This window comes from Atractosteus spatula, chromosome 14 (genome assembly GCF_055471065.1).
Source record: "Atractosteus spatula isolate fAtrSpa1 chromosome 14, fAtrSpa1.hap1, whole genome shotgun sequence".
NCBI lineage: Eukaryota > Metazoa > Chordata > Actinopteri > Semionotiformes > Lepisosteidae > Atractosteus > Atractosteus spatula.
This window is the reverse complement of record NC_142719.1, coordinates 24,505,311-24,523,486: the sequence shown is the minus strand read 5'-3', so window position 1 is coordinate 24,523,486 and position 18,176 is coordinate 24,505,311. Positions and strand designations below refer to the sequence as shown.

Below are 18,176 nucleotides of genomic sequence, written 5' to 3'. Positions count from 1 at the left end.
AGAATGATATTTTGGGAAAAGACCTTCCTATTTGCAAATTTTTAAGTAGTTCTCAATGCCATCCTTCAATTTAAGATGTAGTTCTTAGTCAACCTAAACTTCCCAAGAGCACTTACTGGCTCTGAGCACAAATTATTGCAATTTGCTGCTGCCAATAACAGGAGCAATCTGCTGAGTGGGCAGATACTACCATCTTTGCATCTGAGGGTGCTTTCAGTTGTATGATTAACTATCTTCTGCCTGACACTTGGCACTTGTTAACATAGACCTGTATTGTTATGTGATTTAGATCTTATTGATCACTCTGTTCTTTTTTGCACTGCTCTATTTTGCTTTGAGGAAAAAAAATATATATCTAGACAACTCAGTTTCACAAATGTTCTTCAGATTTCTAGACAGGAAGAACTCCATTCTTCAGTTACACAGTAAAGCCAAATTAAAGGTCAAGCATTAAAATGTTGTATGTCTTTATAGTACCTATTTACTCAGCTACCACTCTCATTTGTTCACATTTACACAATAATTGAAATGTTCCCTAGATTATTTTGCGCTTTATATAATCCCAAAGAAATAAAAGACACCCAACATAGAGTACAGATGCTTGCCATGAAAGTTCAGGGCTAAATACAATTTTCCTTTATATAACGGTTTTAATTTTTATCATATTTTTATTGTACTGTTAGGTTTCACAACTGAAATGAAAAAGAATCAGAGTAACATTCCTAAACAACTTATTATGAAAACATTTTAGTGAGTGGGAAGTAGAGGCTGCTAAAAGAACAATTGTGCTTGCTCCATCTGGAAATATTAAATAGCTTTCTGTTTTCTTCCATTTATTTTGTCCACAGATAATACTTCTTGTATTTAACATGCATGGTGTCATTGTGTTCTGACTGCTCCTATATTTTTTAGAGAACATCTTCAAAACATCTTTCAGAATTAGTAGGATGGTTGGATTTAAATTCTCATAATTATAGCACATTTCTATCCTTTGAATGCAATTTCCTTATACAGTATATTTATGTCAGGTTGCTCCTAAGTAATTTAACATGTTGAAGACTATATTTGGTAAATTACCTAACATTTGCTCACTTCTAAACATGGTAAAAATGCCCCTAAATTTGTAACTTGTTAGAATGCCTTGCCTCAGTCTAGTGTACTACTAACACTTAAAATGAGGAAACAAAAAGTAATATTTAGATTAGATCTAACAGATCTAATTATGTAATCTTTACCTACTTCAGCTTTGTGTAACACTGGGTTATTTCCCATACACAACTCTTGACTTGTGACTTAAATTCTTTCACCTAACTGCTATTAGCAAGTTACATTTGCACTAGAACTGGCAACAAAGAGTCCCTAATAATCCTGGGAGAAACAGTGCTTCCGAGAACATTGGATAAAATAACAGGGAAAAGTAGCTGATCAAATATTTTCATACTTAGAATTTAAAAAATACCACAGCTCCATTGTTACATCTGAATACAGCTTTGTCAAAGGAGGCACCCTCTCTGTCTGTGACAGTCTAACCTCTCATCAGCTGGCTCATGAATCCTGAGCAGATAGATAAACCATGAAAGAGGAAAAAAGAAATACATACTGTATATTTCAAGTTAGGATCTACTCCTCCTCCATCCTGTCCCCAGAGTACCCTTCATATAGCCTCCCACGTGAGAATGTGCCTCTCATCATGTACCAATTAGGCAATTGATTATCTAATTCACCTCAAGAGAATCTATATACAAATTATTAAGGCCCAAACGACCTGTAGTGTCAGGTCATCTGAAACCTATATATTAATGCTGCTGGCCCACAACAATGTCCTTGCAAGTGACCTTATTTTTTATTCATCCAATGCTCTACAGTGCAGGGTAAGTAAAGTTTATAATCAAAGTAGGGAAGAAATGAACTGTAGAATAAAACTGTAATCTAAATTAATATAATAACAAACGAAGCCTTTTGTGTAAGCACCCCAACACAGGACACCAATACCCAAAGTGTTTCAGGCGATTTAACAAAGATAGATTGACTAACATGATCTTGTGACATTCTTTTTTCTGAAATTAAATTTAAAGGTTATTTGAAACAGATGTCCAGTGCTTATAGCTATAGAGATTTAGCCAATATCTCTATTGTAAAGTCCATAACTAAAAATGTCAAGACGATAGCACCCATCTGCCATAGTCAAGAATATGGAATATCATTAACCTGAGACATTAAAAGTTAATGATTACTAAAGAAATGAAGGCACTCTTTCAAAATATACAGCAGCAGCCGTGTAGAAAAATTATTTGAGTTTATTGTCTGTCTTTTTAAAAAAACATCAGATTTAGGTTTACAGTTATTGCATAAAGAGCCAGAGCTTTTGAAAAAAAAACTTTTGTATTTACAAGTACACATTTACAGATAATCCTACAATGACACAGTTTAGCACTATTACTTGTTGTTCTGTTCTAGAAATTCCTGGAACTGGCTAAGCAGGTGGGAGAGTTCATGACCTGGAAGCAGGTGGAGTGTCCTTTTGAACAGGATAGAAACATCATCCACTACCTGCATAACGCTCCTATTTTCAACGAGGATGGTGAGGTTTACAGTAAATAGTCTGTATACTGTATGCTGTTCCTTAGTGAACATAGGTTAGTAATTGGTGATGTTGGTAATGTGTTTAAATGCTCCGTACTTGTGTTAAAAATGACCTTGCCTTGTATTATTGGTGTAGTGGTAATAATATTGTGTTCACTGTAATTTTTTCTATTTGTGCTTGATAGGCCTTTACCTGGCATCCTATGAAAGTGAAAGCCCAGAAAACCAAGTAGAAAAAGACAGGTGGAAATCTCTCAGGTAAGATGTCAAATCAAATGGTTTTAGATCATGTTCCAAAAAGAGAAAATAAGGGTGTATCTGTTGAAGGGTTTCTCAGCTGACGAGAGCACAATTGAACATCCATCCATTCATTTTCTTATCTTATTAGATCTTATCTTATCTTATCATTTTCTTATCTTATCTCAGATCCATCAACAACTAGTAAGCAAATGTGGTAGATATATTGAATGACCACCTCTATTGTTTTTTTATATATCTGTTTTTATACCTACTACCCAGAATACTGTATGTTGACCAAGAGCTACCACCTGATCAGTGCAGATGCCATTGCATTTGCATAAGAAAGTGTCAGTACTGCACTGCTTGATTAGCTCTGAAATGGATGTGAGCATTCTGCTAACCCCTTTCCTTTCTTTTAGATCAACAATCCTGGGCAAGACATGAGAACAACACTGCAGAAAATTCTTGAAGAAAAGTATATGTTCTTTGCACTAAACAGACTGTGAAGGAACCTAGCTGGTACTTAGGTACTTGTATTATAAGTATGATGAACAGGATTCATCATGCCACCAAACAAAGAAAAATGTACAGAACTGTACAGTACAAGAAAATACTAAGGATTTGAACTGCCCTTACAAAGTGTTAGAATGTTTTTGCTCTTTGTTCTAAATCTTGAACTGGGACCAGACGTATCAGATGTATATATAGTGAACTTTTTCATTGCTGTTGTTGCTCTTGCTGTTGTTTATATTCATCATCTTTGAAATGTGCTGATTTACCTTGCAAAAGCAATCATTTGCTTTTAGTTTTTTTTCTCCCCTAGATGATGGTGTGAGTCTTGTTAATGTACTATAAATTATTGACTAACTTTGATAGTTGGGGTGCTGGTTTGCCCTTTCAGTGGGACTGGGCACCAAACTGAGCTTCTGAAACAGAACTACTGAGTCTTGAATCTAAACTGTGAAAGCACCCCCATTCTCACTGGAGCCAGACATTCTGTAAACAATTCACTTGTCTGCTGAAAAAGCCCTCCAATAATACTGATTTATAATTAATAATCTATAATGAACTGTATTAAACCATTGTGTGCTCAAAATTCCTATAACATTTACTACTGCTGTACTACAAGCTTAATCTTGGGAAACATTTTAGGGCTGCTCTGTGTTAAACTATGATCTAGTAAACTACAATAATTAATATTACAGAGTATGTTGCCTTGCAAAAAAAGTTAGAGAGTACCTCTAAATAGCAGGTTTGACCTTCACCAGTAGCAATTATAGAACCCACTTAACGTTCTGAGAAACAAAAATCTTATAAGATGTACAGTATTACCATGTTTTGCCTGAGAGCAACTTTGAGGTCACTTTGAACAGCACCACCTTCTTTTCCCATTCATTTCTTGGGAAACAGCTTTAACAAATCATTTCAGATACTGTTTAGGCCAACATAAATCATGTGGCAAACATTAATATTATAGCAGGAACAAATAGAAGCATGTAATGTAAAAGCATGTAAAAAAACTCACCTGGAGAAAACACGTAAATGCAGGTGATGTAGCCAGCTTCAAGATAATCAGGATTGAATTAAGTGTAATCCAGAACGTCATGTTGCATTATTTTAATTTTTATTTTAGTTTCCTCCTTCTTTATTGTTTCTCACATCTGATAAGTGTATCTTCCATTTCAAATCCCTATCATTTGATCCAAAAAAATGGCCCCAAAGTTAGATGAGCCATGCTACTCTCTGCTGTGGTTTTGGGTCACCTGCTTCTCATGTGATACTCTTCACTCTTCGCAAGATCCATTTATGGAGAATAAACTATTAGTGTCAGGTCCTCCATTGGGAAAAGGAGAAATGTTACTGAAACAGGAGCACTTCCAATCATGGGAAGATTCTAATAGACTGATATTCAGTTGTGTGCTCTATCTTTGAGAATTCTGTAATACACAGATGTACTTTTTAAAATATTTTAGCACTCTTGTAGCATGCTGAGAGACATGGGCATTGTGCTTTTCTAGCGTAACACTGAAGATGAAAGATCTCTCCCAGGTAGCTGTGTTTTAGTAATGGTTTTTAACATTTGGGTAAATGTGAATGGCTCTCCTTCCTTAAGAACATTTATAAGAGCTAGTTGATGGAAACAAGGTGATATCATTAAAAAGCATGTAAAAGACTTTCTTCTCAAAAGGATTTGCATAATATATACATTCAACATCTGTTCATTTGTGCTGGAAACAAAAAATGTTTTGAAATGATTCTTGGGCACAGTTTGCTGTGACCTCTAATGTCCTCTGCACTTGAACTTTATTGTTGCTACTGTATGGGTGATTGCTGAGCTGTATAAATTTTATTTTGTTGTATTTGAAATCAAGTGGAAAGGGAACGTGTTTATTTTAAAAAAAGAAAAATGTGTTTTTGTTAAATTTGCCACTGTAAGAATGCAGCACACGAGTGGTGTTTGTCTGTCATACTTACTTCATCTTAAGTATTATTACATTTCTTTTGTAAATGAATCGTTGAGGATTATGTTATTAATTTTTAAAGCTGTAATTATTAACTAGCCTTTAGTTATGTCTTGCTGTGGAGGATGTGGGTAAAAAAAGAAGACATGACATTTTGCAGACATTTGTCTTGCACAGTATAAATACTGCAAACTATTTTGTGCATATCTACTGTAGCTCTTTAGTGCTTTTGACTTTTGAAAGTTATCTATAATAGTCTAACCCAGTAGTTCCCAACATGCAGGAACACCCACATCTGTGAGTTTTCTCTCTAATTTCAACGATCTCAGAACACAGATGTTTAACATGCTGGCCATTATCTTTGACAAATGGCTTTTACTAGTTGATCAGCTGATGATGAACACGTTTACTCCCACACTGAGCATTTTTCCTTCTGCAGAATTTCAATTGGTACCATTCCAGGAAGTATACCTGAATGTGGGCAGTTCTGAAATTTGGAAAGGTGGAAACATATTTACAAATATGCCCCAGATGGAAAACAGAAATCTATTAGTTTGTGACCAAGAACTCAAGCTGGAGAAACAACAATACCATATAGTGTTACTCCTGAATATGGTTTGAAAACCACTGGGTGTCAGAGGTTGTTGGCTGATGTAGCAGATTGGAAGATTTGTATACAGCAGAGTCCCAGATGGGTATTTTTAAAATGTTGCTGTATTAAAGAGAGAAGAAAAATGCAACCTTTTTATCTATGTAAAAGGATGTTGATCAGAAACCTTGTCTCATTAATCAATTAAAAAGCTTTGCTTCAGAACACAAAAACTCAGTTTCCCAATTTCACTGTGTTGCTCTACAGCTCACAATTATTGCACATCATCCTTATGAAGTTTAAAATGGTCAACCTTTGCATTTGTACAGTCAGAGTGTCCTGTCTCTCTGAGTTTAGTCAACATCCTTCTTACAGAGGTGGCACCCAACTCTACCAGACTGAAATAAATGAAATTCCTCATTAGTTGTTCAAGTCAACACTTTTCCTGGAATGCAAACAACAGAAAATGTGGCATTTGTAAGATTTTTTAATAAGATTGTTAACTTTGAGAGATGGCATTCATTATGATGTTTACAGAAGATATCTGGCTTTTTCTTTTTTTGTGTGTTGTTTTTTTCTTGTTTTGTTTTCTGTCTTGATTGGAAGACTACAGCAATCCTCTTTCCTTTCCTCTCAAGTGTTTACTTGGAGATCTGTATAAAGGTGTGAGGTGGTAGACAGTGGTGGTAGTTGTGATGTGGAACACAGGGCTAAATACAGGGTCTTTACTTCTTTTCTAAATTACAGCCATAAACATTTTTTCTTTTGTATATCTGCCTAACATATCTAAGATGACAAATGATATCTGTATCAGTGAAAGAATAATGTTTCAGGATGAAAGCTGCACAAATATGACTATGTGGACATAGCTATCCCCCTTACACCAATGTTCATGTGAGCATTTTTTATACTTATAGGATAATAAGTTGAGTATTATACTTATCAGTTTATCTCTCTGGAACAAAACATGAAATTAGTTGTTTCTTAGGTGTTGTTTGACTCCCATCCCAGTCTTAACATAACAGGCACCAACTGCCTTTCACTTACTGTAGAGGCTTTTAACAACCAACCATTGGGTGTAAAAAGACAGAGGAAAATCTGAAAATGTTTTTAATATCCATGGCTTATGGGAACAATGATTTCTTTATCGAAAAAACACAGGCTACTGTGATCTGAGCTGAGGGGCGGAGGAAGTTGGAATGTGCTTGGGTATGATGGTGCATGTATGATTATGCATGTGAGTGTGATTATGTGAGTGTGCAGCATGCATCTGGCAGTGATACTCACATGATGCCTGCTGTTTGTACCTGTGCTTTCCTTATGTGGGGCACCTCTAGTTGCCCTGCTACAGGTCCTAAACTGAACCTAAACTGTACTCTGGTCACAAGCTAAGTAACCTCTTGCCTCCTTTTGACCTTAAATTAAGGATTTTGAATGATAACAGATTAGCTGCTATTTGAAATTGTTATTGGACTCTCTTGTTTTTTAACTTACAGGAAAGGCCTAACATCAAAAACTCTTTCTAAAATGAAAACTCTAGAGACTTTAAGGTTATTCTGTAGTCAAATCTGAGTTCTCTGTTTATTACTCACAAACTACACAATCCAAAGAGATTTTAAGATTTCTATGGTGAGTCACTTATACTGTATAGGGTGTATAAAGGAGAATAAGTACTTCATAGAAAACCTAATTCCATATAGGAAATGTTAGTGCCTCACTGTCTTTGATTTTCTAAACCATTATTTAACGAGATATGTCTATTGAAAACAAATTTTCTTTTACACCGATAATCGACAGAATTCTCATCTATACAGCAGAGCTCTTACTGGGCCAATGTGAATAAAGTACTTTGATCAAAAGTACAGCAGCATCACACACAGGATCTGGACCCAAGACCTCAAATCTAGAGTCCTAACAACTCCTCCATGCTACTGCCACTCCATAATGTTAATAATGAATTCATTCATGTAAATGCATAATCAATACACGGTTATCCCTATTCACAAAGAATGAACATGTTTTGTTGCTTGCTCTGCAGTTTTGCAATTTATTTTTTATTAGCTTGATAAATTGTATTTTCCAGTTGGAAGACCATTGATTTTGGTTAAGTGTACAGCTCATCTCATATTTAAGTGCCCTGGTGGCACTATGATGTTGAAAAAGTCTGTTGTCCCTAAAAATAGATAAACCATTCGAACAAAACATAGAAATGTGTCCATAGTATTGTTGTTGTTTTTGAAATATTTTAAGGGAACATTTCACAAGAAAAAATGGTCCCTGATGCTTTGTGAATAGGTACTGCTGTGATGTTTGTGTGACTGTATTGTTTTTCTGTATATTTTTTTAGTTAATTCGCTTCTTATTTAGACCCCAATCCATCCCAGACAATTCCTGCCTCTGCTGTTATCTTTCAACACTGCTTCAACTGATGTTTTCGTGTTTATAATTTGTATATTGACTGTGTAATTTATACTGTGTTTTAACAGTTTGCCTGAGATGTCACTAATTTATAATTACTTTTTTGTAAAGTGAGTGCTCAAAATTGTCTATGAAATAAAATACAAATTGAAACCCTGTATTATTTTTTTATTTTATTTGTGTGTGCGCTCTTCCTCTTGCTTGTATTGTGTGGTGAGTTAATGTCAATCTTTACATGATTATACTCACTTGAGATGGCTATGATGACTTTATTTTTCTTCTTAATCAGGAATGAATTCCATATAAAGGCATTTTCACTGGAAGCTGTACACATTTTTATTGTATTTGGAGCATTAATTAGGTACATGGAAAAGATCACTTCTTGTGATTCCTAGCCTTGCAACCCAATTCTTTCCACAGGCTACATTTGAGTGCAGCTGGAAATGACTTCTTGTGTTCCACAGTTACTAAAAAATATTTCTAGCTACTTTCAGCTTTAATAAATACTGTTTAAAACTCAAATAGATGCTCAGATTCAGGAGCATTCCTATTTCAGGTCTCCCATTATTCAATATTTTTTTTGGAAGTTCCTTGTATTTGATATTATTAGGCAAGCATAAAATTAATAAAATAACAGTTGTAGCCATCAATCCTTATCAACGCATCTCAAAAGTCACACAAGATTAGTAGAGAATGAAGATTGTGAACTTCTCAGGCAGTAGCTTTAGTTTATTAGATTAAGGATTATAGGCTTCAAAGTAGTGACTGAAATCATGTCTTTTTTTTCTTCACACTCTTAAAACTGCTGGTATTCTGAGCCTTTGCAGCCTGAGAATTTAACACCAGATAGGTTTAGTTTGACAAAAGAGCCATTAAACTTGTGACAATAAAGGTCCCGTGTCAACCAAGATGATGGCCTGACATACAGTATATACTGTATATATTTTAATATATATTTTACAAACTTTCAAAATCTTCTTGTTAGGAACTATCACAATTGAATTCAAATTCACACTTGCTACAGTTAATAAAGTTTGTAAAATCTGCACATTATAAAATGATAAATCTACTTCTGTCCCTGCAATGGCTTAGAAATTACATTAAGAATAGTGGCCTATCACCCTAACTACTCCTGCTCAAAGATTTGAGGTTTAAGCTTGGCCAATTAACCTTGGATATTATAAGAACTGGGAATTGTTTAATACTAGTATCACCAGGATTAACATACAGTATGTGAAAAAAGTACATGAGAATGCATCAGGTTCAGAATGACTCAGAATGGCTTTATTGTTGATGTCCAAAATGTCCAAAGGTTCAACAGGAGGACACTAGCTCCTGTTGGTTTATCCCTATTTAAACTCTAATGCTTATAAACCATATTCACCAAATTAAGTCCAAACATACTGATTATCTTTTCCCTGTGCATGCCATTAGCATCTGATATCCAGTTGTTCTTATATAAAATAGAGTCTTTTGGCCACGATTTTGTTTTCACACCTCAGACTGCCACTGGTCTTCACCTCAGGAAATTCTGTGATAATTTTTGCTGTTCACATTAATCCATCAACTGAAGGCTGTTTAAGCAACCTGTTTCTGTTCAAGGCCTGTTTGGCCAGTTAACTCTTTGTTATCATTCCAATGACAACTCAGTTACTATATGGCAAAATGGCTTCTGTGGTTAAAGCATAAATCACAATGGCCACTTGGCTGCTTTTTTGGGGGGCAAAATTAAAATGATTATTGTTTTGGAACTGGAATACTACACTGATTGACTTGGAATTTTTGGTTTCACAGCTTAAGAACTGAAACTTGGCAGTTGCAGTAGTACTTAATGCCCACATCACGTGATCACATACTGACCTAAATGAATCCCCTAATGCTAGCACCTCGTATTTAAAAATGAACGGCCTATAAACTACACATTTTGTCATTATAGCACTAGCATTTTTTAAACTTTTACTGCACTTCTCACTGACTGTACTTACTGTATTGTATTGTGTATTATTGCATAATTTCGTTACACTGTGCTGTGTTGACTGTATTTGTATGTATTTGTAAGACCCAAACTGTTCTTTACTCGTCTGAATATTCGATACGAGAAAAAAAGAGACTGAAAAAATGTATACGATAGGTCAATGTAAGAAACTGCATGTCCCATAGACCTATGCTGTAAAAGCGGAATAAGAGATTGTGACGTCTGAATACGTGACGTAATTAAATAATCTTGGGGTTTTTTTCCGAGGAAAGTTCTCGGTGGTCACCATTTTGAGGCTGGTGTTTGAAGGGTTGAGAGTGTTTGAATCAAGTTAATGGTTCCATCGAGGTCTTGAAAATATTCAGCGTTATCCACTTTTCAGGGAGATCACGTATTCTTTTAGTTTTTACCAGAGGTAAGCATATTGTAAAGGTTTTTAGTGTATGATTTAGTGTATATTTTTTTTCCTTTCACGGATACACATATAGGCCGGGGGGGTTTAATGGCGGATTGTTTATAATTTGGGTTTGATAATAGATTTTTTTCCACGATGTTTTTAAAGTGCAGACTTGTATTTTGGGTTAGTTGAACTTAAGACATCTGGCTTTATTTAATTGAAAACCGCACAATAACCAAATAAAATTACCGTGCATCGCTACCTCTCTTGGTTTTCCGTAACAACAAAGCCAAGATGGAGGATACTTAAGCGAAGCCCAGGATAAGAACAGCAATCGTATAAATGAAAGAGCTGCACACATCTCGTCGATGTATATGTGCTTATCGGGGCCCTGCACAATTGATTTGAGTTGTTGATACATCGTTTATAGTGTAGTTGCTTACTGGGTCACTGTATTTCTGCTTGCATGTCTCTGTGGTTTTATTTCTCTGATGTTACAAGTCATGATGACGCAGACTAACGGGATTTGTATGCGCTTCGTGTTGTATTGAGACGTTAAGGTACGAAGTCTGTCATCAAGGATGTTATACGGAAAATGTTAATTTAAACTTTACATCGAAGGTAGTTTATAGTAAACTAAGGTTATATTTTATAGTTAAAAATTGAAGATTGCATTTTGTTGCCTTGACGCGATGACGCGCACGTATGAAAAGGCACCTTTGCATAACCTTCAGCTGTTTTTTAAGCGAGTATTTTCTTTGTTGGAAGCGAGGAGACATGGTTTAGGTTGCCTTCACGGTTGGCTGTTGACAGTAAACGACGTGAATGTTTAAGGCAGTTCTTTCCGAGTAGTTGTGCAGCGAGAATAGCGACTCGGAATGGAAGCCTGTTGGGTAAACAGCTGTGGCTACGGGAGGATTTTGTAATGCCGTGTTGTCGTGAAACCTTTGATTTCTCAGATTGTTGAATTTGGACCGAGACCGTTTCTTGGTTTGCAGATGCGTAACTCCAAGCGAGTGCATTCCCCGGGGTGCTGGATCAGAGATGATAGCTGGGAGGGGAAGTACAGCAGCTGTAAGCGGAGGAAGCGATCGCACAGCAGCGAGAGGGAGAACAGACCGAGCAGGCACAACCGCCATCATAAAACCTCAGAAGGGTGAGTAGGCGTCATGTAATGGCTGGCTGTTCTCGTCTCACTGGATTGTTACAGTTTATACTGCACCCATGTATTCAAGTGTTGCGATTGGCATAAACACAATCGCTTCCTTCTTAATTGCCGACTGGCGAGGAAAGTGAATGTGATAATTGTTTTAGATGTGATCAGCTCAGGCGGCGCGAGTGGAAAACTTCAGCAGATGGAATTGATAAGAATGAGAATTAGTGAGCTAGGTTAAAAAGCATAGGTCATTTGTAAATAGGTCTGTTCAAGCTTGGTTTCAGGAGGCTGCAAAGCTTTTTATGCATTACCCCCAAAAAAGATGTGAACAAAAGCAGTACACTGTCAGAGGTAATTACAAATAAGAACAGTTAATTTTTCAAAATGTTTTTGCTTTTTTCCTCCATTTATTTTATTGGAGTTGGGTAATATCATATTAGCAGGAAATGCAGTATAGCCGAAGAGGAAATGGGGGTCCAGGAAATATTTAGCTCAGGCTTAATATAAGTGTCATGTTTCTGCCCTTTCAGGGGCTTTAAAAGGATGAAGCTGTGGCCAAACAAGTTTAGACATCTCAGACTGTCTAGTAAAAGTGTTGGTAACATACTGAGTCGGTATATTATATAAAATCGCAGAAAGCCAGATCTGAGCAAGTTGGTATGAAATTAGTCAAAATGAAAGTGGTAAATTTAGTTATTTGTTCAAGGGTGATTAGGCGCAAGGTTAGTTGAGCTTAAATATCAAAACTGAGCAGTTCAGTGATATGAAGTCTGACTCATGAAATACTTGTTTCTTGAAAAAATAATACTATTTGACTTTTTTAAAATGTAAATAGTTTTGTGTTTAATGAGTTACTGATGTAAAACAAGAATACTTTTTTGTTTTTCCCTACAGGCATTACCTGGAGTCAAAAAGCTTGAATGAAAAGCTGGACTGTAAGGACAGGAGAGGTCGTAGATGCAGTAACGAAGTCTCTTCAGGTCATGACAATGGGCATTTAAAGGACAGAGACTGGCACCATTACAGCAAGTCCTCAGGCCACAGTGGAAGAAGCAGGAGGAGCAGCCGTCCCTATAGGCGAAGGGGAAGAGAGAGCCTCTCTGCCTATCGCTCCTATTCGGTATGAACATTTTTAGCTTGTCTGTTGTATGTTCAGTCTCTGGTTTAGATTAATGGGTTTTTGTCTTCTGCATATTAAGGCCCCATCTCGTGTATCTTAGGTGTTTTAAAAAGTTTAATCCAAGAGAATGCATGTCTGCAATATTGTACAATATGAATATTGGAATTAGTATTGTACATTTAGATCATAGATCCTGTTATGCTGGTCTTTGTGATTGTTATATGTTAGATACTTATAATGTTTAGCTGTTGACTTAATGTAATGAACTAGGAGCCTTCACTGGTCCTAGAATGTCAGAATGATCAACTGTATTGAGTGATTGTAGGGGGAATGAGGTTTATAAACGCATTTGGGATTTAGCTTCTCACAGAGAAATGAAAAGGGAATACCATTTGTTTATTAAAGTAAACTTGTGAATGTCTCCTCATGAAAAATCCTTATTTAAGAGAATTTACAGTGAAGATCTCCATCTCAGAAGAAGCATAACTGTTAGTGTAAATGAAATTGTTTTGATGCTTATGTAACCATGCCATTTTGAGAATTATCTGAAAATTTGTTGCCATGTCTTTCTTCTGTAACACAAACTATGTGGCCCTGTGCATTTCTGGGGGATGAATTTGAAATTGCTCCTGCCAACCTCCCGTGGCCTGGCGCGTTATCTGAATGCCTGAATATCTCCCCGCTGAATGAATGAATGGCGCGTTCTGCCCTGAATTCACTCTGGTTTATGATGTTGCGGCCTGGTTGACCTATCCAGAGGAGTCATCGCAGGAAAAGATCCAGGAGTTTTGAGGATGATGAGGAGGGTCACCTGATCTATCACAGTGGAGACGTGCTAAGAGCAAGATGTATAGAATATTTTTGTACCAATTTTTTACTTTTCGGAAAAAATGTTAGCGTAGGATAAAGTGGGGGGTTTGATAGGGATTTGTTTAAAAATGTTTTTTGTTTACGTTCTTTAAATAAATGCTTTTCTAGTATTAACAATAATGTAGCTAACCTAATTGTTTGTCTACTGCAGAAACACTTTTTGTTAAGGCTTCAACAATCATGTAATGCTAAATACTAAAGCAAAAATAGTCATTAGCAAACTGAAAAGAGTGCTAGTATAACATACTTTTGATAGTCCTTTTGATGATGTGATTACAAATAGTTTTGCTAGATGACACTAACTATTATGTTTTATCCCTTTAGATGAAATTGTGTGCACTTTAGGAGAAGGAGCCTTTGGAAAAGTCGTTGAATGCATTGATCATGAGAAGTAAGTAATTTCATGCTTCTGTTGCATTAAAGTGATTGTTGTAGACTGTACACTTTAATATGGCATCATTTAATATTCCATGTTAGGTTTTTAAACTGTTTTTTGGAGACCTAAGTGTTTGCTGGTTTCCCAACGGTCCCTCATTTTTTGTTGACTGTTTTGTGTGTGTTCCTGTTGCAGAGGGGGTGCTCGTGTAGCACTGAAGATTATAAAAAATATTGATCGATATCGGGAAGCAGCAGTATCTGAAGTTGAAGTGTTGGAGCAGATAAATTCTCTTGACTGTGACAGAAAATAGTAAGTTTCCTCTGTTAAATATCTGTAATCTTGCTTCCTTTTTTGTACTTCTATGAATTCATGATGTTTTTTTTTGTTGCAGTGCTTGTGTAAGAATGCTGGATTGGTTTGATCACCGTGGCCATATTTGTATAGTGTTTGAATTGCTGGGACTGAGCACCTATGACTTCCTGAAGGAAAATGGCTTTATGCCATTTCCAATGGACCAGATCAGAGAGATGACATACCAGATTTTCAGAGCTGTCCGCTGTGAGTATTTTACACTACAGTGAATAATTTATCCAAGTTGTTCACATTTTTATTTTGAAAACCTATTCACAGTTGGGGGGCCAGGGGTGTTGCTTGTATAATATATAAAGTTGGGTGTTGCCTTTCTTTTTTTAGTTATACATCGGAGCAAGCTCACTCACACTGACCTGAAGCCAGAGAATATTCTTTTTGTGAATTCTGATTATTACATGGAGTACAACCCCAGAATGGTAAGTCTCTGTTTTGGTAGCCTAGTGTTGTTTCAAAGAAGATGGAGTAGTGTTTTTATTTCATTTATTTTTATTTCAGAAACGTGATGAAAGAACCCTGAAGAATCCTGATGTGAAAGTTGTGGATTTTGGTAATGCAACGTATGACCATGAGCACCACACTTCAGTGGTGTCAACCAGGCACTACAGAGCCCCTGAGGTCATTCTTGGTAAGGGACAGATAATTACAAAATAATGTTAACTGCACCTTTGGGGTCCTATCATTTCAAAACTTTTTTCCCCAAAATACAGCCTTATTACATTTTGTTTCATTTGAATGCTTTATTATAGTAATTTATTGTGAGATTTAAAGTCTTCACCTGATAGTTATTGGTATGAGGTCTTTTAAGAGTCCTGTTTTGTTTTTTCTAGAACTGGGATGGAATCAGGCTTGTGATGTCTGGAGTCTTGGTTGCATTTTAATTGAATATTATCTTGGATTAACTCTGTTTCAGGTGAGTTATGTAAGTTGAAGTACAACAGTTTTTGAATTTGGATAAATTTCTTTTGTAGCAGTGATAGCTGTTCTTAAAGGAAGTATTTATACTTGTGTTCTGTTGCAGACGCATGACAGCAAGGAACACCTTGCTATGATGGAGAGAGTACTGGGACCAATACCAACACACATGTTGCAGAAAACTAGGTAAGGTCTTTGAATTGGGATCTTATCAAAGTATGGAACTTTGTGGAATTAACATTCCATGGTTCGTGTTTTGGTGAGCTTTGTCCAGCTCAGGAAGATGGTTTTGTTAGAACACTTTCTTCTCTTAAGTTAGAAGACATGCTGCAGCATCTGTTCTGTGACGTGAAAGGGGGAAATTAGCTTATTGGAGTAGTTTTTTTTAATTAAATACTGATGCATTTTTAATTTGTTTTTTTAAGGAAACGGCGATATGTACATCATGACCGACTTGATTGGGATGAGTACAGTTCTGCAGGCAGATATGTTAGGAAGCATTGCAGGCCTCTTAAGGTAAGAACTTTTTTGCAGGTTTTGGTTTGCATAGTGATGCGTGGTGTCTAGAGTTCTATAGTTGGAACTCCTTTATGTTGAAGATGGTGTATAACTAAATTTTTCCTTTCCTTTCTTTCAGCAATACATGGCTTCTAAAAGTTTAGAGCATGAACAGCTTTTTGATCTGATTGGTAAAATGCTGGAATATGATTTTTCAAAAAGAATTTCCCTGGACCAAGCACTGAAACATCCCTTCTTTGACCCCATAAGGAAGGGAAAGAGGAAGTAAAGTCTGTACTGAAATATCCTACATTATACATTCTCCAGGAGAGACTTCACTGGACTGCATCAGTCTGCCACGCAGTGATCACTGTTATGTTGTTATTGTTAACTTACTGTGTATGAATATTTAATGCTGTAATTGGTTAAGCTTTTTAATTTTTCCCTTGTTTTACATCTAAAGTAGGTTTGTACCTTTTTGAAGTATGAATTTCACAATAAATGCAAATGTCAGCTGCCTAATCTTCATTTGTTTTTGTTTTGAAATGAGTTCAGTTTTCAGCATAGGATGTTTTGGAAATTTAATTTCCAGTTCGTACTTAATTATGAATAAATTTTCCAGTGACATTCTGTTCTGCTGTGCACAATGGCATTCTTCTTGTCATACACTTGGTAAAGTTGGACAGGCAGTTGAGCCTTTTTAAAACTTTCCCACCCACAACACATCTTTCCATAAGCCGTAGTCCAGTCCTGAAATTTTCTTGAGACTGCAGCAGTAGAATACCCAGCTGAATATTTACTAACCAGTATTTTATCCAGGATTTGCTATTAAACTACATTGGTGTAAAATACTGGAGGGGGTCATAAAATCGCTTGAAATTCTCGTTTACTGAAATTAACATTAGGCAGGGATCTTTCCACATAGTTGGTTGAAACCCACTTCATCACACTAGACTTTAAAAGAGGTCAGACGCTGGTATTACCCAATTTCAATGTATTGCACAACTACAAAGAACACCTAACATGATTATACAACAGATGGCAGCAGTCAAAAGTGTTGGTATTACCAGTGTTCAATGGAGATAACACAAATTATTTTACATGGATTTTTAAACGTTTCCTAATTAAGTTCAGTAGTTAAATGGACTAAATGATTTCTATAATACGTATTGTGTGTACACAGTAGATTGAGACGAAGTGAACATTAACGCATGCACATTAAACGAAAGCTAGAGAACTGTCCGCTAGAGGGCACTAATGATGTCTTACATTAGTAGAAATAAATCAAGCATTTTGATCCGTATCAATGAACATTGAGTTGGCACTAATAGACTTCCACTGGAAGTCTAGAAAAATACCACTTCTGATTATTTTCTAAATGGGAAATGGCTTCTTTCTCAGTTTTCTGCAGAAAATTGAATGCTCTTGTGATTTATTTGAAAGCATAATGTGCAGTTTTAATTTGAAAAGGGACTAGTTCAAGAGGAGAAAACATCCATAAAAGCTCCTAGGCCTCCGTTTTAGAATTTGACACTGATCCACATAAATTTGTGTCCTGGAACTCGGGTGACTTGCTCATGGCTTTACTGATACTGTTTTCCTTGATATGCCATATGTTGTCAATGTAATTTAAAAATGAAATGTTCATTTTTGGATAAAAGCAACAAGCAGGAGGTTGCTGATGGTAGGACTGCTCCCTTCTTTAAATATAAATACAGTACTTTATAGATAGATAATACTTTATTAATCCCGTAGGGAAATTGATGTGTTACAGCAGTCCAGCCCAAGACAAGCAAAACAGACATCAGAATAGTTATAAAACAAAAGACAAACAAGATAAATAAAAATAAATACATAATTGTCCACTGCTATGAAAATGTGTCTTTGGCTTCTCCCACAGAAGTCCAAAACAGAAACAAAACAACATAAAACATGGAAAACATAATTAATCCCGATCCCTGCAAGAAATCTGCCTGATATGCGCTTGCCTGACGTTTTACAGTTAAATGTGTTGCATATCTTTTGGGACGCTCAGGGTATGAACTGAGATATCTCCTGGAAGTGCATCAGTACTAGTCACAAAACCTCAACGTAAACTGCCGTTTTCTTGTTCGCCTACGTAACTTCAGTACCAAAGAATACACAGGGATAAAAAGAAAATATAATTTCTGCTCCAACATACTTTCCCACCAGGAACAGGCTATT

The 18,176-nt window shown here is 36.1% G+C and overlaps 2 protein-coding genes across 3 annotated transcripts in view; both read left to right on the top strand.

Moving 5' to 3' along the window:
- The window catches only part of LOC148820944 (ras-GEF domain-containing family member 1C-like), a 50,345-nt gene extending 41,901 nt beyond the window's left edge, over positions 1 to 8,444 (top strand). The window contains exons 13-15 of the mRNA XM_088931486.1: positions 2,458 to 2,581; positions 2,769 to 2,841; positions 3,243 to 8,444. Of these exons, the coding sequence (XP_088787612.1) occupies positions 2,458 to 2,581; positions 2,769 to 2,841; positions 3,243 to 3,267 (222 nt within the window). The 3' untranslated portion in view covers positions 3,268 to 8,444. The remainder of the gene's footprint in view (positions 1 to 2,457; positions 2,582 to 2,768; positions 2,842 to 3,242) is intronic.
- Positions 8,445 to 10,519: 2,075 nt separating this feature from the next.
- Positions 10,520 to 16,486, top strand: clk4b (CDC like kinase 4b). Of its 2 annotated transcripts, none has more exons than XM_088932856.1 (13): positions 10,520 to 10,682; positions 11,663 to 11,820; positions 12,715 to 12,940; positions 13,698 to 13,788; positions 14,135 to 14,201; positions 14,382 to 14,498; positions 14,581 to 14,747; positions 14,883 to 14,977; positions 15,057 to 15,186; positions 15,389 to 15,471; positions 15,580 to 15,659; positions 15,899 to 15,989; positions 16,111 to 16,486. In XM_088932856.1, exons 2-13 carry the CDS (start codon positions 11,663 to 11,665, stop codon positions 16,258 to 16,260), a joined length of 1,455 nt encoding a protein of 484 aa, XP_088788982.1. In that variant the 5' UTR covers positions 10,520 to 10,682; the 3' UTR covers positions 16,261 to 16,486. The 2 variants fall into 2 exon arrangements, with proteins under 2 accessions (XP_088788982.1, XP_088788981.1); XM_088932855.1 differs by having other exon boundaries at positions 15,389 to 15,480.
- Positions 16,487 to 18,176: the final 1,690 nt, after the last annotated feature.

Bases quoted from the DNA above. Each gene is read 5' to 3' on its own strand.
- clk4b (XM_088932855.1), top strand. From the start codon at position 11,663: ATGCGTAACTCCAAGCGAGTGCATTCCCCGGGGTGCTGGATCAGAGAT. The intron at 14,202-14,381 runs GTAAGTAATTTC...TTCCTGTTGCAG, and splicing joins GAATGCATTGATCATGAGAA to AGGGGGTGCTCGTGTAGCAC. The intron at 15,990-16,110 runs GTAAGAACTTTT...CCTTTCTTTCAG, and splicing joins AGCATTGCAGGCCTCTTAAG to CAATACATGGCTTCTAAAAG.